The sequence below is a fragment of the Cetorhinus maximus genome, chromosome 27 (genome assembly GCF_964194155.1).
Source record: "Cetorhinus maximus chromosome 27, sCetMax3.hap1.1, whole genome shotgun sequence".
Lineage (NCBI taxonomy): Eukaryota > Metazoa > Chordata > Chondrichthyes > Lamniformes > Cetorhinidae > Cetorhinus > Cetorhinus maximus.
The window spans coordinates 9,275,758-9,299,531 of record NC_135905.1 but is presented as its reverse complement, the minus strand read 5'-3'; the positions used below and the strand labels follow the sequence as shown (position 1 = coordinate 9,299,531).

The 23,774-nt window shown below is 48.2% G+C and overlaps 1 protein-coding gene across 4 annotated transcripts in view; it reads right to left on the bottom strand.

Moving 5' to 3' along the window:
* Positions 1 to 23,774, bottom strand: part of LOC144668548 (transmembrane protein 150A-like) — a 113,081-nt gene that overhangs the window by 70,812 nt on the left and 18,495 nt on the right. For 2 of the 4 annotated variants that reach the window (XM_078530686.1, XM_078530685.1), the window contains exon 3: positions 20,398 to 20,445. The exons of the other annotated variants lie outside the window; for them this stretch is intronic. In XM_078530686.1, the coding sequence (XP_078386812.1) occupies positions 20,398 to 20,445 (48 nt within the window). The remainder of the gene's footprint in view (positions 1 to 20,397; positions 20,446 to 23,774) is intronic. 4 annotated transcript variants of the gene reach the window in all.

Sequence of the window (23,774 nt, the reverse complement as noted above, 5' to 3'; positions counted from 1 at the left end):
AAAACAGCGGATGAGTTCAACGTTTCTCTATTCTCTCTAAAATAAAACTAAATTAAGTTGATTTTCATGTGTGTGTGTGTGTGTGGCCTGCGACTTATTTTGTCCATGTGTGAATGACCGGTGATAAGAGAAAGGTTCCCCAGCCCTGGTCTACATGCACATGTAACTGCATTCCTTATATCCACACAGTCGCTCCTTCAAAACTCTACTAAACTTTGCCAAACGCAGCTTGCCTCAAGGTCGTTTCTGCTGTTCGTCTTTGATTAACCCTTGCATTTCCAAATTAACCCTACATGTCCCTGAAGGACATCAGGTTACCCCAGGGGTGAGAAATGGCACATTCAAGCAGGGAGATCTCAAACCAGCATAAAACACCTTTAGACCATATTCTACTGTGAGACTTAATGGTTCTAATTTTTTTTTTCATTTCTAAATGAAAATATGCTTTGCAGTAACAGAAGTATAACAGCATATCCATAGATGTGCTGAAAAAAACATCACCTGCATCATCTCACATGGTGAAGGGATCATTTTATGGTCGCTCTCAGTGTACCTTTGGTTTCCAGCCTGTTTTTGTCTCCTGTCCCACTTCGTTACTTTTCTGTTTGCAAATCAGATTTGCCTTATCCGTTGGTTTCCTGATCCCATTCTCAGCACTGGACGTTTTTGCTGAGGTGGGTTCAGGGCCAGGGGAATCTAGCGGGTGGTCCGTTAGGCTCATTAAGCACAGTTAAAGACTGGAGTTTCCCTGACACGACAGGGCGTAGGGTTTAACTGCCTGGAGGTGTGCACCAAGCAGCAGTTTGAGGGGGCCAGGGCTGCAGACAGGCCCACAGGCCCTCCTTGCCTGTCTGCAAGCGTGTGCAAGGCTGTCCTGTCGAGGAGCTCTCCCACCACACCGCATCCCCCACCACTTGCATCCTCCAATGGCGGCCTGGCTCATGAATCTGTTTTTTTTTTATTTAAAGTTTTACAAAGGTTGGTGAGAGGGCACCTTCCATGTTGAAGCATCCTCTCGGTTACCGACCCTCTGCTGCAGTCTGCCGCTCTTCTCAAACTGGAAAGCCTCTGATTGCCACCCCCGCACCCCCCCCACCAGCTTCGAGAGCCCGCCTGTCGACCCTCAATCGGGCAGAGAACCCAGCTCCACGCCAATTAAGGGTTTACCCATGTGGAAATCTCAAACAGTGACTGTTACCCGCAGGTATGGATACAAAGCCCGGAAACAGTCACAACCTCAGCTTCTCACCCCAGAAGGGAAACCCCAGCCCTGTGTGTCTGTCTATTTGCAAGTGTATGTCTGCTTGTTTTTGGGTCTGTTGGTGCATCTGTTTGAGCGTATATTTGTGTCTGTCCATCTGTTTTTGTGTATGAGTGTGTATTTGTGTCTGTTTAGTGCCTGTCTGTAAGTGTGTTTGTGAGTATGTGTGTGTGAGAGTATTTGTCAATCGAGGCATTAGGGAGGTCATGTTGGAGTTGTATAGAACCTTGGTGAGGCCACAGCTGGAGTACTGTGTGCAGTTCTGGTCATCACATTATAGGAAGGATATGATTGCACTGGAGGGGGTGCAGAGGAGATTCACCAGGATGTTGCCTGGGATGAAACATTTAAGTTATGAAGAGAGGTTGGATAGACTTGGGTTGTTTTCGTTGGAGCAGAGAAGACTGAGGGGCGGCCTGATCGAGGTGTACAAGATTATGAGGGGCATGGACAGGGTGGATAGGGAACAGCTATTCCCCTTAGTTGAAGGGTCAGTCACGAGGGGACATAATTTCAAGGTGAGGGGCAGGAGGTTTAGGGGGGATGTGAGGAAAAACTTTTTTATCCAGAGGGTGGTGACGGTCTGGAATGCACTGCCTGGGAGGGTGGTGGAGGCGGGTTGCCTCACATCCTTTATAAAGTACCTGGATGAGCACTTGGCACGTCACAACATTCGAGGCTATGGGCCAAGTGCTGGTAAATGGGATTAGGTAGGTAGGTCAGGTGTTTCTCATGTGTCAGTGCAGACTCGATGGGCCGAAGGGCCTCTTCTGCACTGTGTGATTCTGTGATTTGTGTTTGTCTGTTTAATGCCTGTCTGTAAGTGTGTTTGTGTGTGTTTGTATGTATGTGTGTGTGGCGGTATGAGTGTTTGTAAGTGTGTGTTTGTGAGTATGTGCGCATGAGAGTGTGTGTTTTTGTGAGTGTTTGTGTCTGCCTGGCTGTAGGTGTTTGTGTGCCTGTGCATGCTTTTGTTTCTGTGTGTGTGTGTGTGTGTGTGTTTCGGTTTGCATGTGTCTGTGGTTTGTTTCTGTTTGTTTCTGTGCGTGCTTTCCTCCATCCATTTCCCTTTGTAGTGTTTCTTTTGAAATACTGTTTATTTGCACTATTTCCAATTTTGGTGAAGATTTTTCTGTGAAATGTAAACTCCTTTGCTCCTTTCAGTAACTGATCTGTTCAGTATGTTTTCAGCATTTTCTGTTTCTATTTTCCATTTCCTTTAGTCTCAATCTTATTTCTCTTACAGTAACTGGCACAGATTTAGACAGAACAAGTTAAGGCAGGTTCGATATCATTGGGTGACCTGGGAGGATTTTAGATATTCACTAATAATACATAATGCAGGCAGGGAGGCTGCTTAATATCACAGTGGTTTGAGGTGATGCTGCGTGTAATGTATACACAATTATTAAATTGTATAACTGCAATTAACTGAAGCAGATTGTGCCCATGTGCAGCAAGACCTGGACAATATCCAGGCTTGGGCTGACAAATGGAAAGTAACATTCATGCCACACAAGTGCCAAGCAATGACCACCTCCAACAAGAGAGAATCCAACCATCTCCCCCTGACATTCAATGGCAGTACCATTGCTGAATCCCCCATTATCAACATCCTGGGGGTTACCATTGACCAGAAACTGAACTGGACTAGCCATATAAATACTGTGGCTACAAGAGCAGGTCAGGGGCTAGGAATCCTGCGATGAGTGAATCACCTCCTGACTCCCCAAAGCCTGTCCACCATCTAGAAGGCACAGGTCAGGAGTGTGTTGGAATACTCTCTCTCCACTTGCCTCGGTGAGTGCAGCTCCAACAACACTCTAAGAGCTTGACACCATCCAGGACAAAGCAGCCCATTTGATTGGCACCTCATCCACCACCCTCAGCATTCACTCCCTCCACTGCCAACACACAGTGGCAGCAGTGTGTGTACCATGTACAAAATGCACTGTAGCAACTCATCAAGGCTCCTTCGACAGAACCTTTCAAACCCACGACCTCTACCTGGGAGGACAAGGGCAGCAGACACATGGGAACACCACCACCTGGAAGTTCCCCTTCAAGTCACTCATCATCCTGACTTGGAAATATATCGCCATTCCTTCACTGTCGCCGGGTCAAGGTCCTGGAACTCCCTCCCCAACAGCACTGTGGGTGTACCTACACCACAGGGACTGCAGCAGTTCAAGGGGTGGCACACCACTACCTTCTCAAGGGCAATTAGGAATGGGCAATAAATGGTGGTCTAGCCAGCAACACCCACATCCCGTGAAAGAAAAGGATAAAATAAAATATAAGTTCATGAGAGAATCAAAACCATCATATCATCTGAGAAGGCAGCATACTTTCTGGTATAGAGAGATATGAAGAGTCTGGAAATACTCACCATGTTCAGTAATTATGTACAAAAGGTTAACACACTATACTGCACCAGCTCCCCTCTCTCACCCATATCCCCTGTGCTCACTAGCTTACATTCACTCGTGGCCTCCCTTCCAATGCCTTCAATTTAAAATTCTCATCCTGGTCTTCAAATCCCTCCATGGCCTCACCCATCCCTATCTCAGTCATTCCCTCAAACCCTACAAATCTCCACGGGGTTAGTTAGCTCAGTTGACTAGATGGCTAGCATGTGATGCAGAATGACACCAACAGTACGGGTTAAATCCCCTTACCGGCTGTGGTATTTCATGGAGGTCCTGCCCCCTTGCCTTGCTCCATACTGTGGAGTGGTGACCTTCAAGCTATGAGTAGCCAAAAATGTCTCTCTGATGGAGAGAGACACCTATGGTCCTTTGCGACCAAGGTTAGATTCATTAACAACCCTCTGAGAGCTCTCCATTCCTCCCACTCTGGCTTCCCCTAATTCTTTCATCCCACATTAGCAGCTATGCTTTCATCCATCTAGGCCCTAAGTTCTGGAATTTCATCCCTAAAACCCTTTGCCTGGCCATGTTCCTCTCCTGCAGTAAAGCTCTCCTTCAAACCCTGCCTTTGACCAAGCATTTCGCCATCTGTCCTAATCTCTCCCTCTTTGAGTCGGAGCTAATTTTTTTTGGTCTGAATCTCACAGCTCAGAGGGAGGCCATTCTGCCCATCATGCCTGTGCTGCCTCCTTGAAAAAGCTGTTGTGCTTGGTCCCACACCCCAGCTTTTTGCCCGTAACTCTTTAAGTCTTTCATCCTCCAGTCCATGTCCAACTCCCTTTGCAAATTATTTATGGTATCAGCTTCCACCACCCTAAAGGCTGGCGATGGTAAAGGACAAGGAGCAATCAAGAGTAATAACGATTAACTGGGGGAGGGCCAACTTCAATGGGATGAGAATGGGTCTGGCCCAAGTAAATTGGAATCAAAGATTGGCTGGCAAAACTGTAAGGGAACAATGGGCTGAGTTTAAAGAGACAGTGGTTCAAGTCCAGTTGAGGTACATTCCCACGAGGGGGAAAGGTAGCATTAACAAAGCCTCGCCGCTCCCGAGATGAAAAAGAGATAGTTAGTAAGATGAAGCAGAAAGAAGGCGAATATGACAGATTTCAGGAGGTTAACACAATTGAGAACCAGGCTGAATATAAAACGTCCAGGAGGGGAAGTGAAATAAGAGAAGTGAAGGCAAAGTATGAGAAGAGACTGGTAGCTAACAATAAAGAGAATGCAAAAGGCTTATAAATAGTAAAAGGAGGAGTAGGGCCGATTAAAGACCAAAAAGGGGATTTACATATGGAGGCAGAGGGCATGGCTGAGGTATTAAATAAATACTTTGCATCTGACTTCACCAAGGAAGAAGTTGCTGACAAAATTGTAGTGAAAGAGGAGGCAGTTGGGACACTGGATAGTTAAAAATTGATAAGGAGGTGGTATTAGATAGGCAAGCTGTATAAAGCTGACAAGTCACCAGGACCACATCAAATGCATCCAAGGATATTGAGGGAAGTAATGGTGGAAATTGCCATCATCTTCGAATTCTCCCCAGAAAGTGGCAGCGGACTGGAAAATTGCACATGCTAACATTCTTATTCAAAAAGAGTGTAAGGATAAGTCTACTGGACTAGCTTATCCTCAGCATTAGGAAAGCTTTTAGAAACAATAATTCAGGACAAAATTAACAGTCATTTGGACAAGTCTAGATTAATTAAGGAGAGCCAGTACGGATTTGTTAAAGGCAAATCATGTTGAACTAATTTGCTTGAGTTTTTTTTGTTGAAGTAACAAAGAGGGTTGATGAGGGTAATGCAGTTGATGTGATGTACATGGACTTCCAAAAGGCAGATGATAAAGTGCCACAGAATAGGCTTGTCAGCAAAGTTGTAGCTCACAGAATAAAGGGGACAGTGACAGCAATGGATACGAAATTGGCTGAGTGACAGGAATCAGAGGGTAGTGGTTATTTTTTTGGACTGGAGGAAGGTATACAGTGAAGTTCCCCAGGGGTTGGTAGTCGGAACGCTGCTTTTCTTGATATATAGTAACGACCTAGACTAGGGTTTACAGTGCACAATTTCAAAATTTGCGGGTGATATGAAACTTGGAAGTATTGTGAACCATGAAGATGACAGTGTAGAGCTTCAAAAGGACATAGGCAGATTGGTGGAATGGGCGGACATGTGACAGATGAAATTTAATGCAGAGAAGTATGAAGCGATTCATTTTGGTGGGAGATGCAATAGAAAATAAAGGGTACAATCCTAAAGGGGGTAGAGCAGTAGAGGGACCTGGGGTTATAGGTGCACAGAAGGCGGAAGGACAGGCTGAGAAAACAGTTAATAACGCATAGGGGATAGAGCACAAAAGCATGGAAATTATAATGAACCTGTATAGAAGAGAGGATTAAGAGATTTAATGGAGATGTTCACGGGGGGCTATGGAGAAAAAGGAGAGTGGGACCAGGTGAATTGCTCTTGCAGAGAGCTGGCACAGACACAGTGGGCTGAATGGCCTCCTTCTGTACTGTAACCATACCTTGGCAATATCCTTTCTAATGCCTAATTACATCTTTCCCTGAAGTTTGTGGCCCAGAATTGTCCACAATATCTCCAGCTAAAGCCTCACCAGAGGTTTACAAAATGCAATTGAGATCTTTTTGCTTCTATGTTCTATGCCTCTAATTATGAACCCAAGTAACCCAAATGCTTTTTTAACCACCTTATCAACTTGTCCTATCACCTTTAAGGGTTTGTGTAGATGGACATCAAGGTTTCCTTTATACTTTTCAAAGTTGTGTCATTTATGATATACAGTCTTTCCATATTCATCCTCCCAAAGTGCATCACTTCACACATTAACCACATTAATCTCCAGCTGCCATGTTTGTGCCCATTTCACCATCCTGTCTATGTCATCCTGAGGTCTATAACTACCTCATCTTCATCTACTACTTTGCCAAGTTTTATATCCTCTCCAAACTTTATTTTGCTGCTCCCTATACCTGACTCTGGAATGTTTAAACAAATTGCAGAGACATGGACCTAAAACCGACCTTTGTGGACACACCACTGTAAAATCTACCTCAGAAACTGGCCACCACTACTCTTGTCTCCCTGTCACTGCATGAGCCAATTTTGTATCCGTAGTTCCCCATAATTCTAAGGGTTTCCAACTCCTTAATGAGCCTCCTGAGTGGCACTTTGTCAAATGCCTTCACAAAGCCAGATACACAACATCCAATGCACTACCTTGATCAATCTTCTCTGTTACCTCATCAAGGAATTCAGTCAAGTTAGCTATACGCAATTAACCTTACCAAATCCTTGCTGGTTCTCGTTGAATAGCTCATGTCTTTTCAAATAAAAGTTTATTTTGTCCCTGATACCCAATGATTTCTCCAACACCAATGTTAGGCTGACTGGTTTATCCCTCTCACCTTTCTGATATAGTGGTACAACACTCTGGCAATACTCCTGTACCAAATGAGGATTGAAAGTTTGTGACCAATGCCTTTACTATTTCCACCAAGGCTTCTTTCAATCAACCTAGGATACATTCAATCTGGACCAGATTACTCACCAACTTTCAATGATGATAATCTGTTTAGTGGTGGCGACATGTTACAGTTCACTCAGAAAGACCAAGTTGCCGTGGCAACATGCACTTTTTACATTGAGGCTGTCGTTTGGAGCTATGGATAGTGATGGTAGAGGCTCCAATGCTCTTTCCATCATATGGCTGACCAGGAATCTCTCCCACCCTTACTGCCTGGCATTGGCACGTGTTGGATGGGTTTGCAAGTTAATACCCAACCTGGAGGCACATAATGTGCCACATTATAAACGCACCTTCCTTGGCCATCAAGTCCTGGAGTGGGACCTGAACCCAGAGCTTCTGGCTCAGAGGCAGGGACACTACCCACTGCACCATGAGACCTCCAATCTGTTTAGTACGCCCATCTTCCCTGTCTATCATTATCTTCCATAAATTCTCTCTTTTAAAAAGTATGCAAAAGAATTTACGGGTGACCCTCCCATGTATGCGGAGTAACCGGACTGATTTCAGGAACATTCATCATGTTCAGGGTTTTTTTGGCTCATTCAGAATTTAGAGACATCCCCTCATATTCAGGAAGCCTGTGTGAGAATTTGGAGATATTCCCTTACATTCAGGAAGCCAATGTGAGAATTTAAAGACATCCGCTATGCTTGTGATCTAAGTATGAGGAGTCCAGAGAAAATCCCTACATTCTGGGAATGGGTTTGTGGAATTTCGGGATGCTACAAATACCTGTGAAGTGGGAGTAGAGATTTTAGAGACACTCCCTACATATGAGGAATTGGGGTGAAAATCTTTAGTGATTTGAAGATTTTGGAGATGCTCCCTAATGCTATGGGCTCCTTCTCATTGGCCTCCTACTGGCATTAGGCCTATTTTAAGGAATTAAATACTTGTATAAACATTTTGTACCAGCTAAAGGCCAATCTGCCACGCACATTGACTGTAAATACCACAGGCAATAGCAACTCGCAAAGTCTTGGAATAATTATGGCTGCTTATCAAAAAATTATTGGAGATTAATTTTATGCCAATCTACATACTAAATCCCAGAATTAGGGAATGCTTGGAATAGGAGGCAGCAGCAATGGGTTTACCTCACATTGGCATGGAGGGCGCAGCCTAATAACCTCCAAGGGGAAATCATTCTACTGCTAATGGTTTCTGCATGTGGTGCCTGGAAGTCAGGGCAAAGTCCTTCAGCATGTGCCATGTGCAGACAACCTGAAGAACTCTAGAAACTACAAGAACACAAGAAATAAGAGCAAGGAGTAGACCACGTGGCCCACTGAGCCTGCTCCACCACTCAATACGATCATGGCTGATCTTGGACTTCAACCCCATTCTCCCGCCCGATCCCCACATCCCTTAATTCCCTGAGAGACCAAAAATCTGTCTACCCCAGCCTTAAATGTATTCGCCGCTGGAGCATCTGCAGCCCTCTGGAGCAGAGAATTCCAAAAATTCACAACCCTCTGAGTGAAGCAATTTCTCCTCATCTCAGTCCTAAATGCTCCTGAGGCTGTTGCCCCCATGGTTTAGATTCCCCCGACCAGTGGAAACAGTCTCTCAGCCTCCTCCCTATCAAACCCCTTCAGAATCTTGTAGGTTTCAATGAGATCACTTCTCATTCTTCTAAACTTCTTAACAAGAAGCTTTGTCTCTTCCTTTCAGGTGCTAAGGAACGCAAGATCCAACAACTCATTGATGCCAACATCCATCCAGGACCCTCCACCCTTTCCCGTCCCTCTGACCCCATCCTGTCTTCTAATCCCAGCCCCGGCCGTGTATTCACTATACCCCCTGACCTTCCCCTCTCTGATGCTGAACGTTCAGTGCTCAGCAAAGGACTCAGTTTCATACCCTTACGCCCTCATCTCAATGAATTTCGGGCTCGGCACGATGCTGAACTCTTCTTCCACCGCCTTCGTCTCCGTGCTCACTTCTTTGGGCAGGAGTCCTCTCCCCGTTCCACGGATCCTTTCACCCACCTCCAGTGTTCTCCCTCCACCTGGACCCCTCCCTCTGGCCTCTTACCTGCACTCGATCTTTTCATTGAGAACTGTCGGCATGACATCGGCCGTCTCAATTTCCCTGCTCCTCTCACCCACTCTAACCTGTCTCCTTCTGAAATTGCCGCACTCTGCTCTCTCAGGTCCAACCCTGACTTTGTTATCAAACCTGCCGACAAGGGTGGTGCTGTTGTTGTCTGGCGCACTGACCTCTACCTCACAGAGACTGAGCATCAACTCTCAGACACATCCTCCTACGTCCCCCTGGACCATGACCCCACCACTGAACATCAAGCCATTGTTTCCAGGACTGTTACTGACTTCAATTCCTCTGGAGATCTTTCCTCCACAGCTTCCAACCTCATAGACTCCCAACCCCGGACAGCCCGCTTCTACCTCCTTCCCAAAATCCACAAACTGATCTGTCCCAGTAGACCAATCGTGTCAGCCTGTTCCTGCCCCACAGAACTCATTTCTTCCTAACTTGACTCCATTCTCTCTCCACTTGCCCAGTCTCTTCCCATCTATATCCGCGATTCCTCTGATACCCTACATCATATCAACAATTTCCAGTTCCCTGGCCCCAACCGCCTCCTCTTCACCATGGACGTCCAATCCCTCTACACCTCCATCCCCCACCAGGATGGTCTGATGGCTCTCCGCTTCTTCCTTGAACAGAAGCCCGAACAATCCCCATCCACCACTACTCTCTTCCGTCTGGCTGAACTTGTTCTCTCACTGAATAATTTCTCCTTAAACTTGTTTCACTTCCTCCAAATAAAAAGTGTGGCTGTGGGTACCCGCATGGGCCCCAGTTATGCCTGTCTCTTTATGGGGTATGTGGAACATTCCTTGTTCCAGTCCTACTCTGGCCCCCTCCCACAACTCTTTCTCCGGTACATCGATGATTGCTTCGGTGCTGCTTCATGCTCTCGCCTGGACCTGGAAACATTTATCAATTTTGCTTCCAATTTCTGCCCCTCTATCACCTTCACATGGTCCATCACTGACACTTCCCTTCCCTTCCTTGACCTCTCTGTCTCCATTTCTGGTGATAGACTGTCCACCAACATTCATTTCACCGACTCCCACAGCTACCTCGACTACAGCTCCTCACACCCCGCTTCCTGTAGGGACTCCATCCCATCCTCTCAGTTCCTTTGCCTCCGTCGCATCTGTGGTTCCTGCCAGGATCACTGTAGGCTGCATGTAGGCCTGCTGCCCTCAGGGTAGACCAATCTCACAAAGGGTGTGAGGCTCCTTATTTGCATATACGAAGGGCTTAATGCCTATCTCTGGCATGGGCCATGGGCACTTGATTTTCTGTCTTTACCTTACATGGTGGGCTGTGTACCTCCAGCATAGCGCCACGCGCACACCACCCGCTATTTTGGATGTTCAGGCCCTTATTTTGCATTTGAAAATCATGAGTGGCTCCAGCACATTTCTGGGCCTTAGTAACCACGTTGGAGAAGCTCAAAAGAGGCAGAAAGTGAGCACTTTGAAAACAGTTCACAAAGAAAGACTTGTCAAGCTTATCAAATTGACCAGCGCGCCCCCCCCAGCCCCAATCATCTCAGCCATTTATATCCTGTGAAAGTAACATTGTGTTTTGCTGGATACTATCTCCTCAGCAATGACAGAGGAGAGCCAGGCCCTTTAAGTTTAAGGAGGCCTGCGTTGGAATTTTCCCTCAGGAACACCGGGTTTTCCTGTCTCTGACGCACTGACCTCTGCTGACGAGCTAATGGAGCCCTTTGAAACTCAGAGGCACTGGGCAACAGTCCTGGAATTTAGGGGATCACTGAGGTGACGTGACAGTGATGAGCTCGGGGGGAGGTGGGGTTGGGGGAGGGGAAGCATCAGGTTACATAAGAAAACTTTAAACCCTGAGTATATTTTCAAGGCATGACATACTTGTGCTGAACTCCTCATAAAAATAATTCATAACTAATTAAGTTAACGTGTATTTTTCTATTTTTATATGACTTTCTGTCCCACACGCAGTGTTGACTTGTGGTCATGTCACACAGAGAGCTGTCTGTTGTTTTTGAAACTTGCACAACCAGCCAGAACTTCCATTATAAAGTTAATGTGTGAAGATTCTCAAGCCTAATTTTTGGAAATGGCTTTCAGCAAAATCTTATCATTATTCCTCCTAACTAAAGTAAACAGAAGAAAGTTTAACATTACGCCAAAGACTAACAACGGCTGTGATGGGGGAAGTTACTTTTTCCACAGGGCTGGTGTTGAAGTCAGGATATTTCATTCCCAGGGCAGTTAACCAATGGTGAGCAGATTGCCAGAGCTTCTCAGGTAATCGAATGTGAGCAGGCAGATCGCCAACACACTGCGCGCACACCCCAGATAAAGGACTCCACTGTGTACACATCCCAACATTAGCCCTCCAACCCACTGTGTACACATCCCAGCCTTAACCTCCGACCTACTGTGCACACAAGGAGCCTTATCCCTCCTACCCACTGTGTACACATCCCAACCTTACCCCCCCAACCCACTGTGTACACATCCCAGCTTTAACCTCCGACCTACTGTGCACACAAGGAGCCTTACCCCTCTGATCCACTGTGTACACATCCCAGCTTTACCCCTCCAGCCCACTGTCTACACATCCCAGCCTTACCCCCTCTGGTCCACTGTGTACACATCCTATCCTAACCCCTTCAGCACACTGTGTACACATCCCAGCCTTACCCCCCAACCCACTGTGTACACATCCCAGCCTTACCCCACCAGCACACTGTGTACACATCCCAGCCTTACCCCTCCAGCCCATTGTGTACACTTCCCAGCCTTACCCCTCTGATCCACTGTGTACACATCCCAGCCTTACCCCTCCTACCCATTGTGTACACATCCCAGCCTTACCCCTCCAACCCACTGTGTACACATCCCAGCCTTACCCCTCCTACCCACTGTGTACACATCCCAGCCTTACCCCTCCAACCCACTGTGTACACATCCCAGCCTTACCCCTCCAGCCCACTGTGTACACATCCCAGCCTTACCCCCTCTGACCCACTGTGTACACATCCCAGCCTTACCCCTCCAACCCACTGTGTACACATCCCAGCCTTACCCCTCCAGCCCACTGTGTACACATCCCAGCCTTACCCCTCTGATCCACTGTGTAAACATCCCAGCCTTACCCCTCCAACCCACTGTGTACACATCCCAGCCTTACCCCTCCAACCCACTGTGTACACATCTCAGCCTTACCCCTCCTACCCACTGTGTACACATCCCAGCCTTACCCCTCCTACCCACTGTGTACACATCCCAGCCTTACCCCTCCAGCCCACTGTGTACACATCCCAGCCTTACCCCTCCTACCCACTGTGTACGCATCCCAGCCTTACCCCTCCAACCCACTGTGTACACATCCCAGCCTTACCCCTCCAGCCCACTGTGTACACATCCCAGCCTTACCCCTCCTACCCACTGTGTACACATCCCAGCCTTACCCCTCCAACCCACTGTGTACACATCCCAGCCTTACCCCTCCAGCCCACTGTGTACACATCCCAGCCTTACCCCCTCTGACCCACTGTGTACACATCCCAGCCTTACCCTCTAGCCCGCTGTGTAAACTTCATAGGCTAATTCCCTCCAAAGCACAATGTCCATACAGTCGGCAGTGTCCTCCAATCCACTGTACACATTCCAGATACCAAACACTAGTCCTGAGCCAAGCAATCACCTGGTTGGCCAGCCCACAGGGTGACAGATAGTTCCTGACCAGTGTATTCTGCACCATGTATTTTAACCGTCCAACACAGCAGCTCTCAGTATCTGATTATATGGATGTCCTGTGCACAATGGGGATCGGCACTATGGAAACAGGGCATCCGGTACCATCCCCGAATAATGAAAAATAGCGGAAATGGCTGGAAATTTTAAGTCCCACCCCCCAAACATGGCCCTTCCTATTTTTGCGGGGTCGGGACTGGAGTTCACGTATGTGTGGTTTACAGAGGCAGCTGGCCATTTAAATCACCAGCTGCATCCACTGAAGTGGGATTTGGGTAGGTCAGCTGTGTGAAACCCAAAATGTGTAGATTAGAACGGGTCTGAACTTGGTGGAGAGTTAAGGTACCCCTTTGGATATGGTTCAGGGACACCTTTGGGAGAGGGAAAGCACCCTTTGGGATTGTTAAAAGTAAACATGGCTGTTTGTAAGAAGTGCATAAACTCATTGGAACTGTCATAGAACTTTCAAACTGTCAAGGAACTGTCAAAGAATACTAGGTGAGTTAGCATGGAGGGAGTAAAGGCAAAGGACAGTGGATGGAGGCATTGGTTGGCTTGAGTTGGCACTAAATTGGCATAGGGGCTATAAAGGGCCATGGGAATATGGGTGGCATAAGGGTACAAGGGGCCATGGGAGTGGATAGAGGGGCCTGGGTTGGCATAGGCTGGGGCAGTCTGTGGGCGGCCATTTTTAAAGATTTGGGTTCGCAGTGCTGGGGTTTCTCTCGTCTCTATGCACCCGACCAGGAGTGAAAATCTGAGCCAGTGTATCTCATAGCGCTCGTGGGGCACAATATCAGGATTATATGATTAGGGCTGCACAATAAAATGAGTGTTTCTTTTCTTTAACGGGATACAGGTGTCACTGGCAAGGACCAGCATTTGTTACCCGTCCCTATTTGCCCTTGAACTGAGCGGGCTTGCTTGGCCAATTCAGAGGGCAGGTAAGAGTCAACCACATTTGCTGCGGGACTGGAGTCACATGTACACCAGACCAGGTAAGGGTGGCAGATTTCTTTCCCTACAGGGCATTAGTGAAGCAAATGGGTTTTTTTTTACAACAATCAATAGTAGTTTCATGGTCACCATTACTGAGACTAGCTTTATATTCCAGGTTTATTAACTGAGCTTGAACTCTACCAGCTGCTGTGGTGGGATTGGAACTTATGTCCCCAGAGCATTAGCCTGGATCTCGGGATCACTAAATCAGTGACGTTACCATTACAGCACCATCTCCCTAAGAGCGTTCCCACATAGAAGCAAGTAACATTTCACAGAAACCAAATGGAAAGTATCTGCACAATGCCAGAAGCTTTGCTCCTTTTAGATACAGTCGACGTGATATGTACCATTTCAGCCCACAAAGGGCTGACTCCAATCCTTGATACGCTCTGCTTGACCCGTGCTCATTTCAGAACGCACGGGTTTCCCAGTAAATTCGAGGCTGGCGTAAACAGCTCCCAAGTTTAACGTTTAAAGCGTGCTTGGACCCCCTCCGCCTCGCGCGGCCCTGAGGCATAAAGGAGACGTCAGGATTCGAAAAAAAAACAGCCTACCTCGCTCATGAGGGACTGGACTGGATGATCAGATTCCTCTGTTTGGGTGGGGGGGAATGAGGCCACCCAGGTAGCTGGGTCCCAGCCAGGCTTTCTAACCCAGCTCATTGACTGAGAGCCCAAGGGGGCTTCAGGTCAAAGTTATCTTTTTACAAGGACACTGGAACTCGGATTAGCATCCAAACTAGTAAGTCAGCATCGTGCGAGAGTGCACGGTTCCCCCCCACCGATTTATGGGGACGAATTTTGTTTGTCTCTCAGCAGGAGATACTTACCAGCGACTAATTAGCTGCCAAGGATACACTGCTCTCTTTTGACAAGAACAGGGGAGGCAAAAGAAAGAGAGAGAGAGAGAGAGAGAGACAGAAAGAGAGAGAGAGCATTATATAGCACATTTAATGTAATAATATGTCCCAAAACACGTCACAGGAGCGCTATAAAACCAGGTTTGACACCAAGCCATATAAAGCGATATTCGATCCGATGACCAAAAAGTTTTTAAGGAGCTACTTAAAGGAGGAAAACGAGGCAGAGAGGCGTAGGGACGGAATTCACAGAGCTTTGCGCCCAGGCAACCGAAAGCACGGCCATCAGTGGTGCATCGAGTATAATTGCAAACGCACGAGGGGCCAGGATTAGAGAAGCGCAGGTATCTCGGAGGGTTGTCGGGCTGGCGGGAGATAATGAGGGGAGAGGCCCTCGTATGGAGGGATTTGAAAACAAGGATGAGAATTTTAAAAGTCGAGGTTGTTGCTTGACCGGGAGCCGGTGTAGGGGTGTTGGAGGGGTGGGGGGGGAATATGACTTTTTGTTGAGTTAAGACCTCAAGTTTACGGAGGGTAGAATGTGGGAGACCACCCAGGAGCGCGTCGAAATAGAAACACGGGCTGAAGTCACGGGGAATTCCAATGTCTGAGGACTAGAAGGCTGTTTTGTAGCCACAACTGAGAGTCCACATGATGTGTTGCCTCCTATGTGCCAGGGTGAGGGATTTAACGGAATTGGTTTGCGGAAGATTTTGCAGTAGACGGGGAGACATCGGAAGGTCCTGGTTCAGGTTTGAATCAATGATTTAGGAGTTGATAGATTTGAAATCCAGAAATTAGGAAATAGGATAAACAGCAGGGCTGCAATGGTAGTAGTTCAGGATTAGGCCCGCTCGTGCATGCTGGTCAGTATTGGAATAGCAACATAACAATGGTAAATGTCTGGCTGAAGGGGTGGTGTAGCAGGGGAGGGTCTCAGGTTTCAGGTCTAGGACAGATATGGCATGTCCTGACTTCACTTGAACAGCATAAAACAGCAAAACAAACACAAAAAAAAAACAGCAAAGATCAAAACCAGAAACGACCTATTACCCAAACTGGATTTACGTGGAGTGCTACTGCTAAAACGCTCCAGACCTCAGCATCCTGCCCTGTCATACTCTGCAGCAGAGTACTGTGCACAGGTCACCATACACACACACACACACCTCGTTGAGACTCAATTGAATGCAACAATGTGCATCATAAGTGGAACTCTCCGCTCAACACCCCTCCCCTGGCTTCCCTACCTTTGCAAACATCATTCCGCCAAATATACGCCAACTGACCAAAACCCATAGGGCAGGATTTTCCGGCCACCCCCTCCCCCCGCACAGCAGCCCCCCTTACCCCGACCCCTCCCCTCAAACCCCCCCCAATGCCAGGATTGTCCGGTCAATAGACTCCTGGCTGGGCTACTGAATCTCCCACAGTGGTTCCCTCCACAAGGGGCCAGAAAATCTCGGCCAGAAGCTGGGTGAAACCATCCATGCTGCACCTCACTTGCTACCCCCACGATGACTTGTTCAACCCACCTACTGCCCACCTTCCATCTCGGGCGCCCCATGTGGGGCATCCCTCCTGAGCAAGATCTACCAGCGCACATCCTTTTGATCAAGGAATGGGAAACATGGGAAGTCACTAACAAGTTCCTTGTGACAAGCCCCATCTGTCGAATGACAGGCTTTGAACTACCACATTGAGAGTGGTCCTCGCTAAATCGGTTCAGGGCAGGTCAGGACCCCTGTGCAACCAACCTCCGTCACTGGGGTCTCAGTACAAACCCCTTAAGCATTTGCAGAAAGACACAAACAATAATGCACATTATGAGGCATGTCCCCTCTACAGACTAAGTGGTGGACTAATCACCTTAAACTCAGCAACATCGCTTGGCTTCAAGGATTTTGCATTCACTCAATAATTAACTGTTACTTGTACCATAGATAAAGGAGAACCAGTGGATGTGGTGTATTTGGATTTTCAGAAGGCTTTCGATAAAGTCCCGCACAGGAGGTTAGTGAACAAAATTAGAGCCCATGGGATTGGGGTTAATGTGCTGCTGTGCATTGAGAATTGGTTAACAGGCAGAAAACAGGGAGTAGGAATAAACAGGTCATTTTCAGGAAGGCAGGCTGTTAATAGTGAGGTACCGCAAGGATCTGTGCTTGGGCCACAATCTATACAAATGATTTGGATGTGGGGACCAAATGTAATATTTCCAAATTTGTTGACACAAAACTAGGTGAGAATATGAGTTGCGAGGAGGATGCAAGGAGGCTTCACGGGAATTGGACAGGCTAAATAAATGGGCAAGAACTTGGCAGATGATATACAATGTGATTCAGTGTGAAGTTACCCACTTTGGTAGAAAAACACAGAAAGGCAAGAGTATTTCTTAAATGGTGACAGGTTGGGGAGTGTTGATATCCAAAGGGACCTGGGTGTCCTTGTTCATGAGTCACTAAAAGTTAACATGCAGGCGCAGCTAGCAATAAGGAAGGCAAATGGTATGTTGGCCGTCATCACGAGAGGATCGGAGTACAGGAGTAAAGATGTCTTGCTACATTTGTATAGAGCCCTGGTGAGACCTCAGCTGGAGCACTGTATACAGTTTTGGTCTCCTTATCTGAGAAAGTATATATTTGCCATTGGGGGAGTAGAACAGAGGTTCACCAGACTAATCCATGGGGGGGGTGCTGGTTACCGGGAGCGACAATGGGGAGGGAAGGGGGCGGTTACTGTGAGGGACAATGGGGGAGGGGCCCTGTTACCAGGAAGAACAATGGGGAGGGGTCCTGTTACCATGAGGGACGATTGGGGGAGGGAAGGGCCTGGTTACCAGGAGGGACAATGGGGGAGGGGCCGGTAACTAGGGAGGGACAAAGTGGGAGGAGCCAGTAACCAGGGAGGGACAATGAGGGGGAGCAGCCGATAACCAGGGAGGGACAATGGAGGGGAAGTGCCGGTAACCAAGGAGGGACAATGGGGGAGGAGCTGGTAACCATGGAGAGACAAATGGGGGGAGGAGCCGGTAACAAGGGAGGGACAATGGGGGAGGAGCTGATCACCAGGGAGAGACAAATGGGGGGAGGAGCCGGTAACCAAGGAGGGACAATGGGGGAGGAGCCGGTAACCAGGGAGAGACAAATGGGGGGAGGAGCCGGTAACCAGGGAGGGACAATGGGGGAGGAGCCGGTAACCAAGGAGGGCACATGGGTGTCCTCGGGCTAGCATGGACAAGATGGGCCGAGTGGCCTCCTTCTGTGCTGTAACTTTTCTATGGTTCTATGGCGGGACTGTCCCATAAGGAGAGATTGAGGAAACTGGGCCTGTTTTCTATAGACTTTCAAAGAATAAGAGGTGATCTCACTGAAACTTATAAAAGGCTGACAGGGCCTGACAGGGTGGATGTGGGCAGAATGTTTCCCCTGGCTGGTCTAGAACCAGGGGCATAATCTCAGAATAAGGGGCAGGCCATTTAAAACTGAGACGAGGAGGAATTTCTTCACCCGGAGGGTGGTGAATCTTTGGAATTCTGTACCTCAGAGGGCTTTGGAAGCTCAATCATTGAGCATGTTCAAGACAGAAATTGATAGACTTTGGGATACAAATGACATCAAGGGATATGGGGACGGTGGGGGACACTGGCATTGAGGCAGATGATCGGCCATGATCTAATTCAGGGGTGGGGAACCCATGACCCATGGACCGGATCAGGCTGTTGCTCAATTTCTAAAAACAGAGGCCTATGTCAGTCGCGCCTTCAAAGCAACATTCATCATCATCGTTACGAATTCGCTTTGGATAAAAAGCGTCAGCTAAATTACGATAATAATATTTAACAATATAATATTCAAATTCAGCCATCGCATTAAAACAGCGGGTGAATTGCACGTTTCTGTATTCTCTCCAAAAACACTGAATTAAGTTGATTTTTAAGTGTGCGTGTGGCCCGCGACTGGTTTTGTCTTTGTACGAATGGCCCACGATCAGAGAAAGGTTCCCCACCCCTGGCCTAATTGAATGGCGGAGCGGGTTCGATGGGCTGAATGGCCTTCTCCTGCTCCCATGTTCCTATGTTCCTAAAAAATAACCTGAACAGCAGCAAGTACAAAGTCCCTCACGGCCAGTGCAGTGAGAGGTTTAGCCTGATGTGACAGGGAGTGGGGGAAGAAAACAAAATGAGGTTAGGTTAAAGGAACGAGGGCTGTCGGAAAGAAACTGAGTAAAGATGCAATTCAGAAAAGGGAGAAATGAAAAAAAAATATTGTAGTCAGGAGGTAAGTGAATGCACGTGAGACTGGAAACAGAATTGGAAAACTGAAAGCATTGATCACAATGGAAGGACACAATATTGATCCTGAATTTCCTGATTTCACAAGAAACGCGACAGAATCCTCATTTCTGTCCATAAGCAGGATGTCGACCGCACTGTCTGGTGAAGTTGTGGCTGAGCAATAACAGGGAAGTTAGGGACCTAAGCACAGCCCTCGGCTACACTTTACACAGCCCTGGACTAAAGTCCGCCACCCGCTCCAGAAATGCACCTGAGAGCTCCAACCATCGTCATCTTAGCCACAGCCCCCCAAGGACCGTGGGCCCTTCCTTTCCAATGGAGAGAGGCAATTCTGGCAACTCGCGGCTTGAGGGGCATCAGCCCCATCGAGCTCGGGGCACGGCGAGGAGACAGGGCCTCTGTAAAATACTACAGCCCGCCCGGGGATGGGATCCACGCCACTGGCGTCATTCTGAAACAACATATGGAATCATAGAACCACACAGGGTGGGGATGAGGCCATTCAGCCCACCTTGCTTATGCCAGCTCTTTGAAAGGCCTTTCCAATCATTCCCAATGTCCCACAGCCCAGCAAATGTTTCCTTTTTAAATACACAAACAATCAATTCTCTTTTGAAAGTTACTATTGAATCTGCTTCCACAGTCTGCAGGCAGCAATTCCAGATCTTAATGACATATTGCATAAAAAGATCTCTCCTCATCTCTCCGTTGGTACCTTTGGCAATTAACTTAAATCCGTATCTTCTGGTTCCCGGCCATCTAGCCAGAGAAAACAGTTACTCCCTATTTTATCAAAACCCTGGTAATTTTGAACTCCTCTACTAACTCTCCCCTCAACATTTATCTGCTTTGCGAAGAACGAACCCAATTTCTCCCACCTCTTCATGCAAATGAAGTCCCTGGTGAACACTTAGTGTAAGTTTCTAGGCCCAATTTGCAGATCAACCCCCTCAACGATCAGTTCATGCTACCGTTTTTGAACATAATGAAGGGGGCACTGACTGGTATTAGGGCTGGGGGGCGGGTAGAGGGATGGGGGGTGGGGGCAGAACCCATCAATGCACCATTAATAACATTTACTGGAGGCTGTCGAGTCAGCGGGTGTCACAGGTCAGATTTGGCAGATGGATGTACAATCGGAAAGCCCAAAAAAGCCAGTGCAGGTTCCCAATCACTCTACGGACAAAGAAGTAAGCGCCAGGGTACCATACCAGTTATCCACAGGGCAAACGTGGTGATTCCGCACTGCCACTGCGTACCTGTTCAAAACAAACCAGAGGTCAAATCAGAGGTCAGTCCATTGATCACTCAATTCCTATTCTGGTCTTCTCAGCATCACCAGCAATTCAGGAACACTCAATGAAGGACTGCAAATAGAATAACTCCAGTTAGCCCACACACATAGAAACAGGAGGAGGCCATTCAGCCCCTCAAGCCTGATCCGCCATTTAATTGGATCACGGTTGATCCTTATTTTTAACTCCATCTACCCACCACGTGTCCAAAACCCTTAATACCCCCTGCCTACCAAAAATCTATTCATCTCAGTTTGGAGATTTTTTTACCTGACCCCCCCACCCTCCCAACTTCAACAGCTTTTTTATTGGGGGGGGGTCTGGGGGAGGTTGTAGAGGAGGGGGATAGTCCCCAATTTCCACAACCCGTTGCTTGGAGAAGTGACATCATCCCTGAACGGTCTCGCTCGAATTTTAAGGTTAAGCCCCCTTGTCCTGGAATCCCCCACTCGAGGCAACAAGTTGGACCTCCGCATATATTATTTTGCATCCAGTGATATATGAGAGTGATGCGGACACTGGTGTGCCTGTGGGGTTTTAACCAAAGTGCTAACGGTAACCCGTGTGGAAACACAGAGTTCATGGTAATTCAATTAAGCAGTGAATCCTAATCAGCGCCTGTATCGTATAACTTCAGTTTTCAGAATCATCCTTGTACAAAATGTTCTGTTCTGGAAAGAGCCTCGCATCTTACTGATACCATCCTATCAGCTTGGCTCAATGTCAGTAGGCCGTGGGTTCAAATCCTACTGCAAGACGACAGCATATAATCCAGGTTGGCATTTTAGCGCAGTACAGATGGACTTCTGCATTACCAGAGGCGCTGACTCTCAAATGTTGGCCCAAATCCTACCTGCCCTTGCAGATGGATGTAAAAGATCCCATGATGTTATGTGAGGGAGAGCGGGGGAGATTCCCTCAGTGCCCTGATCAAATTCACCCTCAACTAACAGAACTAAAACTGAGAAGCTGGCCACTTATCTTACTGCAGTTTGTGGGACCTGGATGGCAAATGGCTTCTACCTTTGGCTTCACCGTGACGAACCACACTTGAAAAATGCTCGAGGGTCAAGCGCTGTGGGGTGTCTCAAGGTCGTGAAAGACGTTAAGGTCATGCAAGTTCTATTCCTCCTCCAGGGCCAGGATTTTTAGGTTGGTGGGGCTTCCCTACCCGCCATCTGAAGAGTTGGCGGGGGGGACATTGGCGGGAGAGTTAATTGGCTGGAGGCGGAACTCCCGCCCCTCACTCGGGAGGAAGTCCCGCCTTGGAGAGCTGCCGGTCAATCTGATTGGCCGGCAGCGCTGTGGTCCGTGCAGTGCCAGAAGCTGCAGTGGTCAGGACTGGGACTGCAATTAGCGCCCCCCCCAGAGCCGAAGTCCCAGGATTCCAGGAACAGGTAGGTTTTGGGGGTCTCAGGGCGGGGAGGTCTAGGGGGTGCAAACAGAGAGGAATGGGGTGTCAATGGAGAGGCTGAAGGCGGGGTGGGGAGGGGGGGGTGTTGGAGGTGAGGTCCTGCAGTTACCTGGGGTAGCGGGGGAGGGGCGGTGGGTGTCCAAGGTTAAATGGGGGGCTGCGGCTGGAGAGGCTCCCAGGCCCCTTCCCCACCCGAGGCCTGAACCCCACTTATCTCGGGCTTCCCCCACATCCCGGAACTCCTCCCGCCAGCCTGAATATTGAGGCTGGGCGGGAAACGGCCCTGAGGTGATGAATAATTGGCCATTTAAGGGCCTTGCCCACCTCAGCGTAAAATTGCAGAGAGGTTGTGCCTGGCGGGAAGCCAGCGGGAAGCCCATCCGCCAAGTCTTCTGCTTACCCCTCCCCCGCCTACAATCCCACCAGCCCCGGGGTGGGTGGGGGGGGCATAAAATTCTGCCCCAGGCCTTGGCAACTGACTAGTCAAGAGATCCTTAATAAGTTAATAAGTAACAGAACCATCCCACCACCCCCCGTTACTCCCTGTTTTGTTGGAGCCTAAGTAGCTCAGTGTGTTACACTCCTAACTCCGAGCCAGGAGACCCTGAATTGAAGCCCGATTCCAGGGCTTGTTGCTCGTGGATTGTTCACACAGCTCAAAGCAGGTTACTCGTTCATTAAAATTCCTCGGATGGGCTTCCCGCTGGGTCCCCTCCAGTCCCGAACTCTCTACACATTTTGCGCTGGGGCGAGGAAGCCCTTGACCAGCCTGCCCTCCCTTGCCCCAGTTGAGGCCCTTAATTGGCCAATTTAGCCTGTAAAAAACCTTCCCATGCTCTACACCATTCTGGGGGTGGGGGGGAAGGAGTGTGAGGATATGTAAAAGAAGCCATTTTGGTGTGAGCTGATTTTTCAAATGAAGACAATCTTCGGAGAGCAGGACACAAAGCCAAGGAAAATAAAGTTCGCTTGTCTGGATGAAAGTAAGAGCGTGCTTCAGTTCTGAATGACTCCACTAAAATGATTGAAAGCCACACCACAAGGACCCTATGATAACCTTCCAAGTTCGTGCTTTCAGTTCCCTTTAGGATTGGTGGTAATAATAACTATTTATTTTAGAGTTGGCTCCCAGTAATAATGACTCAGCTGGATGCTTAAACATCAGCTTTTCACTGCAGCCTACACATATTTAACCAGTTCCACATTAAAGTCAGTGTGGCAGGTTTGAAACACAGACATGGATCCAGTCATTATATAAGGACAACCACCATCTACAAGTCAGGAGTGTGATGGAATACTCGCTGATTGTCTAGATGGCAACAACACTCAAGGAGCTCGACACTATCCAGGACACAGCAGCCCACTTGATTGGCACCCCATCCACCACCTTAAACGTTCACCCCCTCCACCACCGACGCACAGTGGCAGCAGTGTGTGTACCACCTACAAGATGCACCGCAGAAACTCACCAAGGCTCCTTCAGTAGCACCTTCCAAACCCGTGACCTCTACCACCTAGAGGGGCAAGGGCAGCAGGTACATGGGAACATCACCAGCTGCAAGTTCCCCTCCAGGCCACACACCATCCCGACTTAATTGTATCGCCCGTTCCTTCACTGTCGCTGGGTCAAAATCCCGGAACTCCCTCCCTATCAGCACTGTGGGTGTTCCTACACCAGATGGACTGCAGCGGTTCAAGAAGGCAGCTCAAGGACAATTAGGGATGGGCAATAAATTCTCAGGGAAACAGTGTGACACAAACCAGCTGCTGTAGCGCATGATTTCTGGATGGTGCCAGGGCACATTGCAAAACCTCGAGCCCCATCTCACTGACTTGAGGGATATTTCTACCCCAATATTTAGGGGTGATTGAGGAGAGA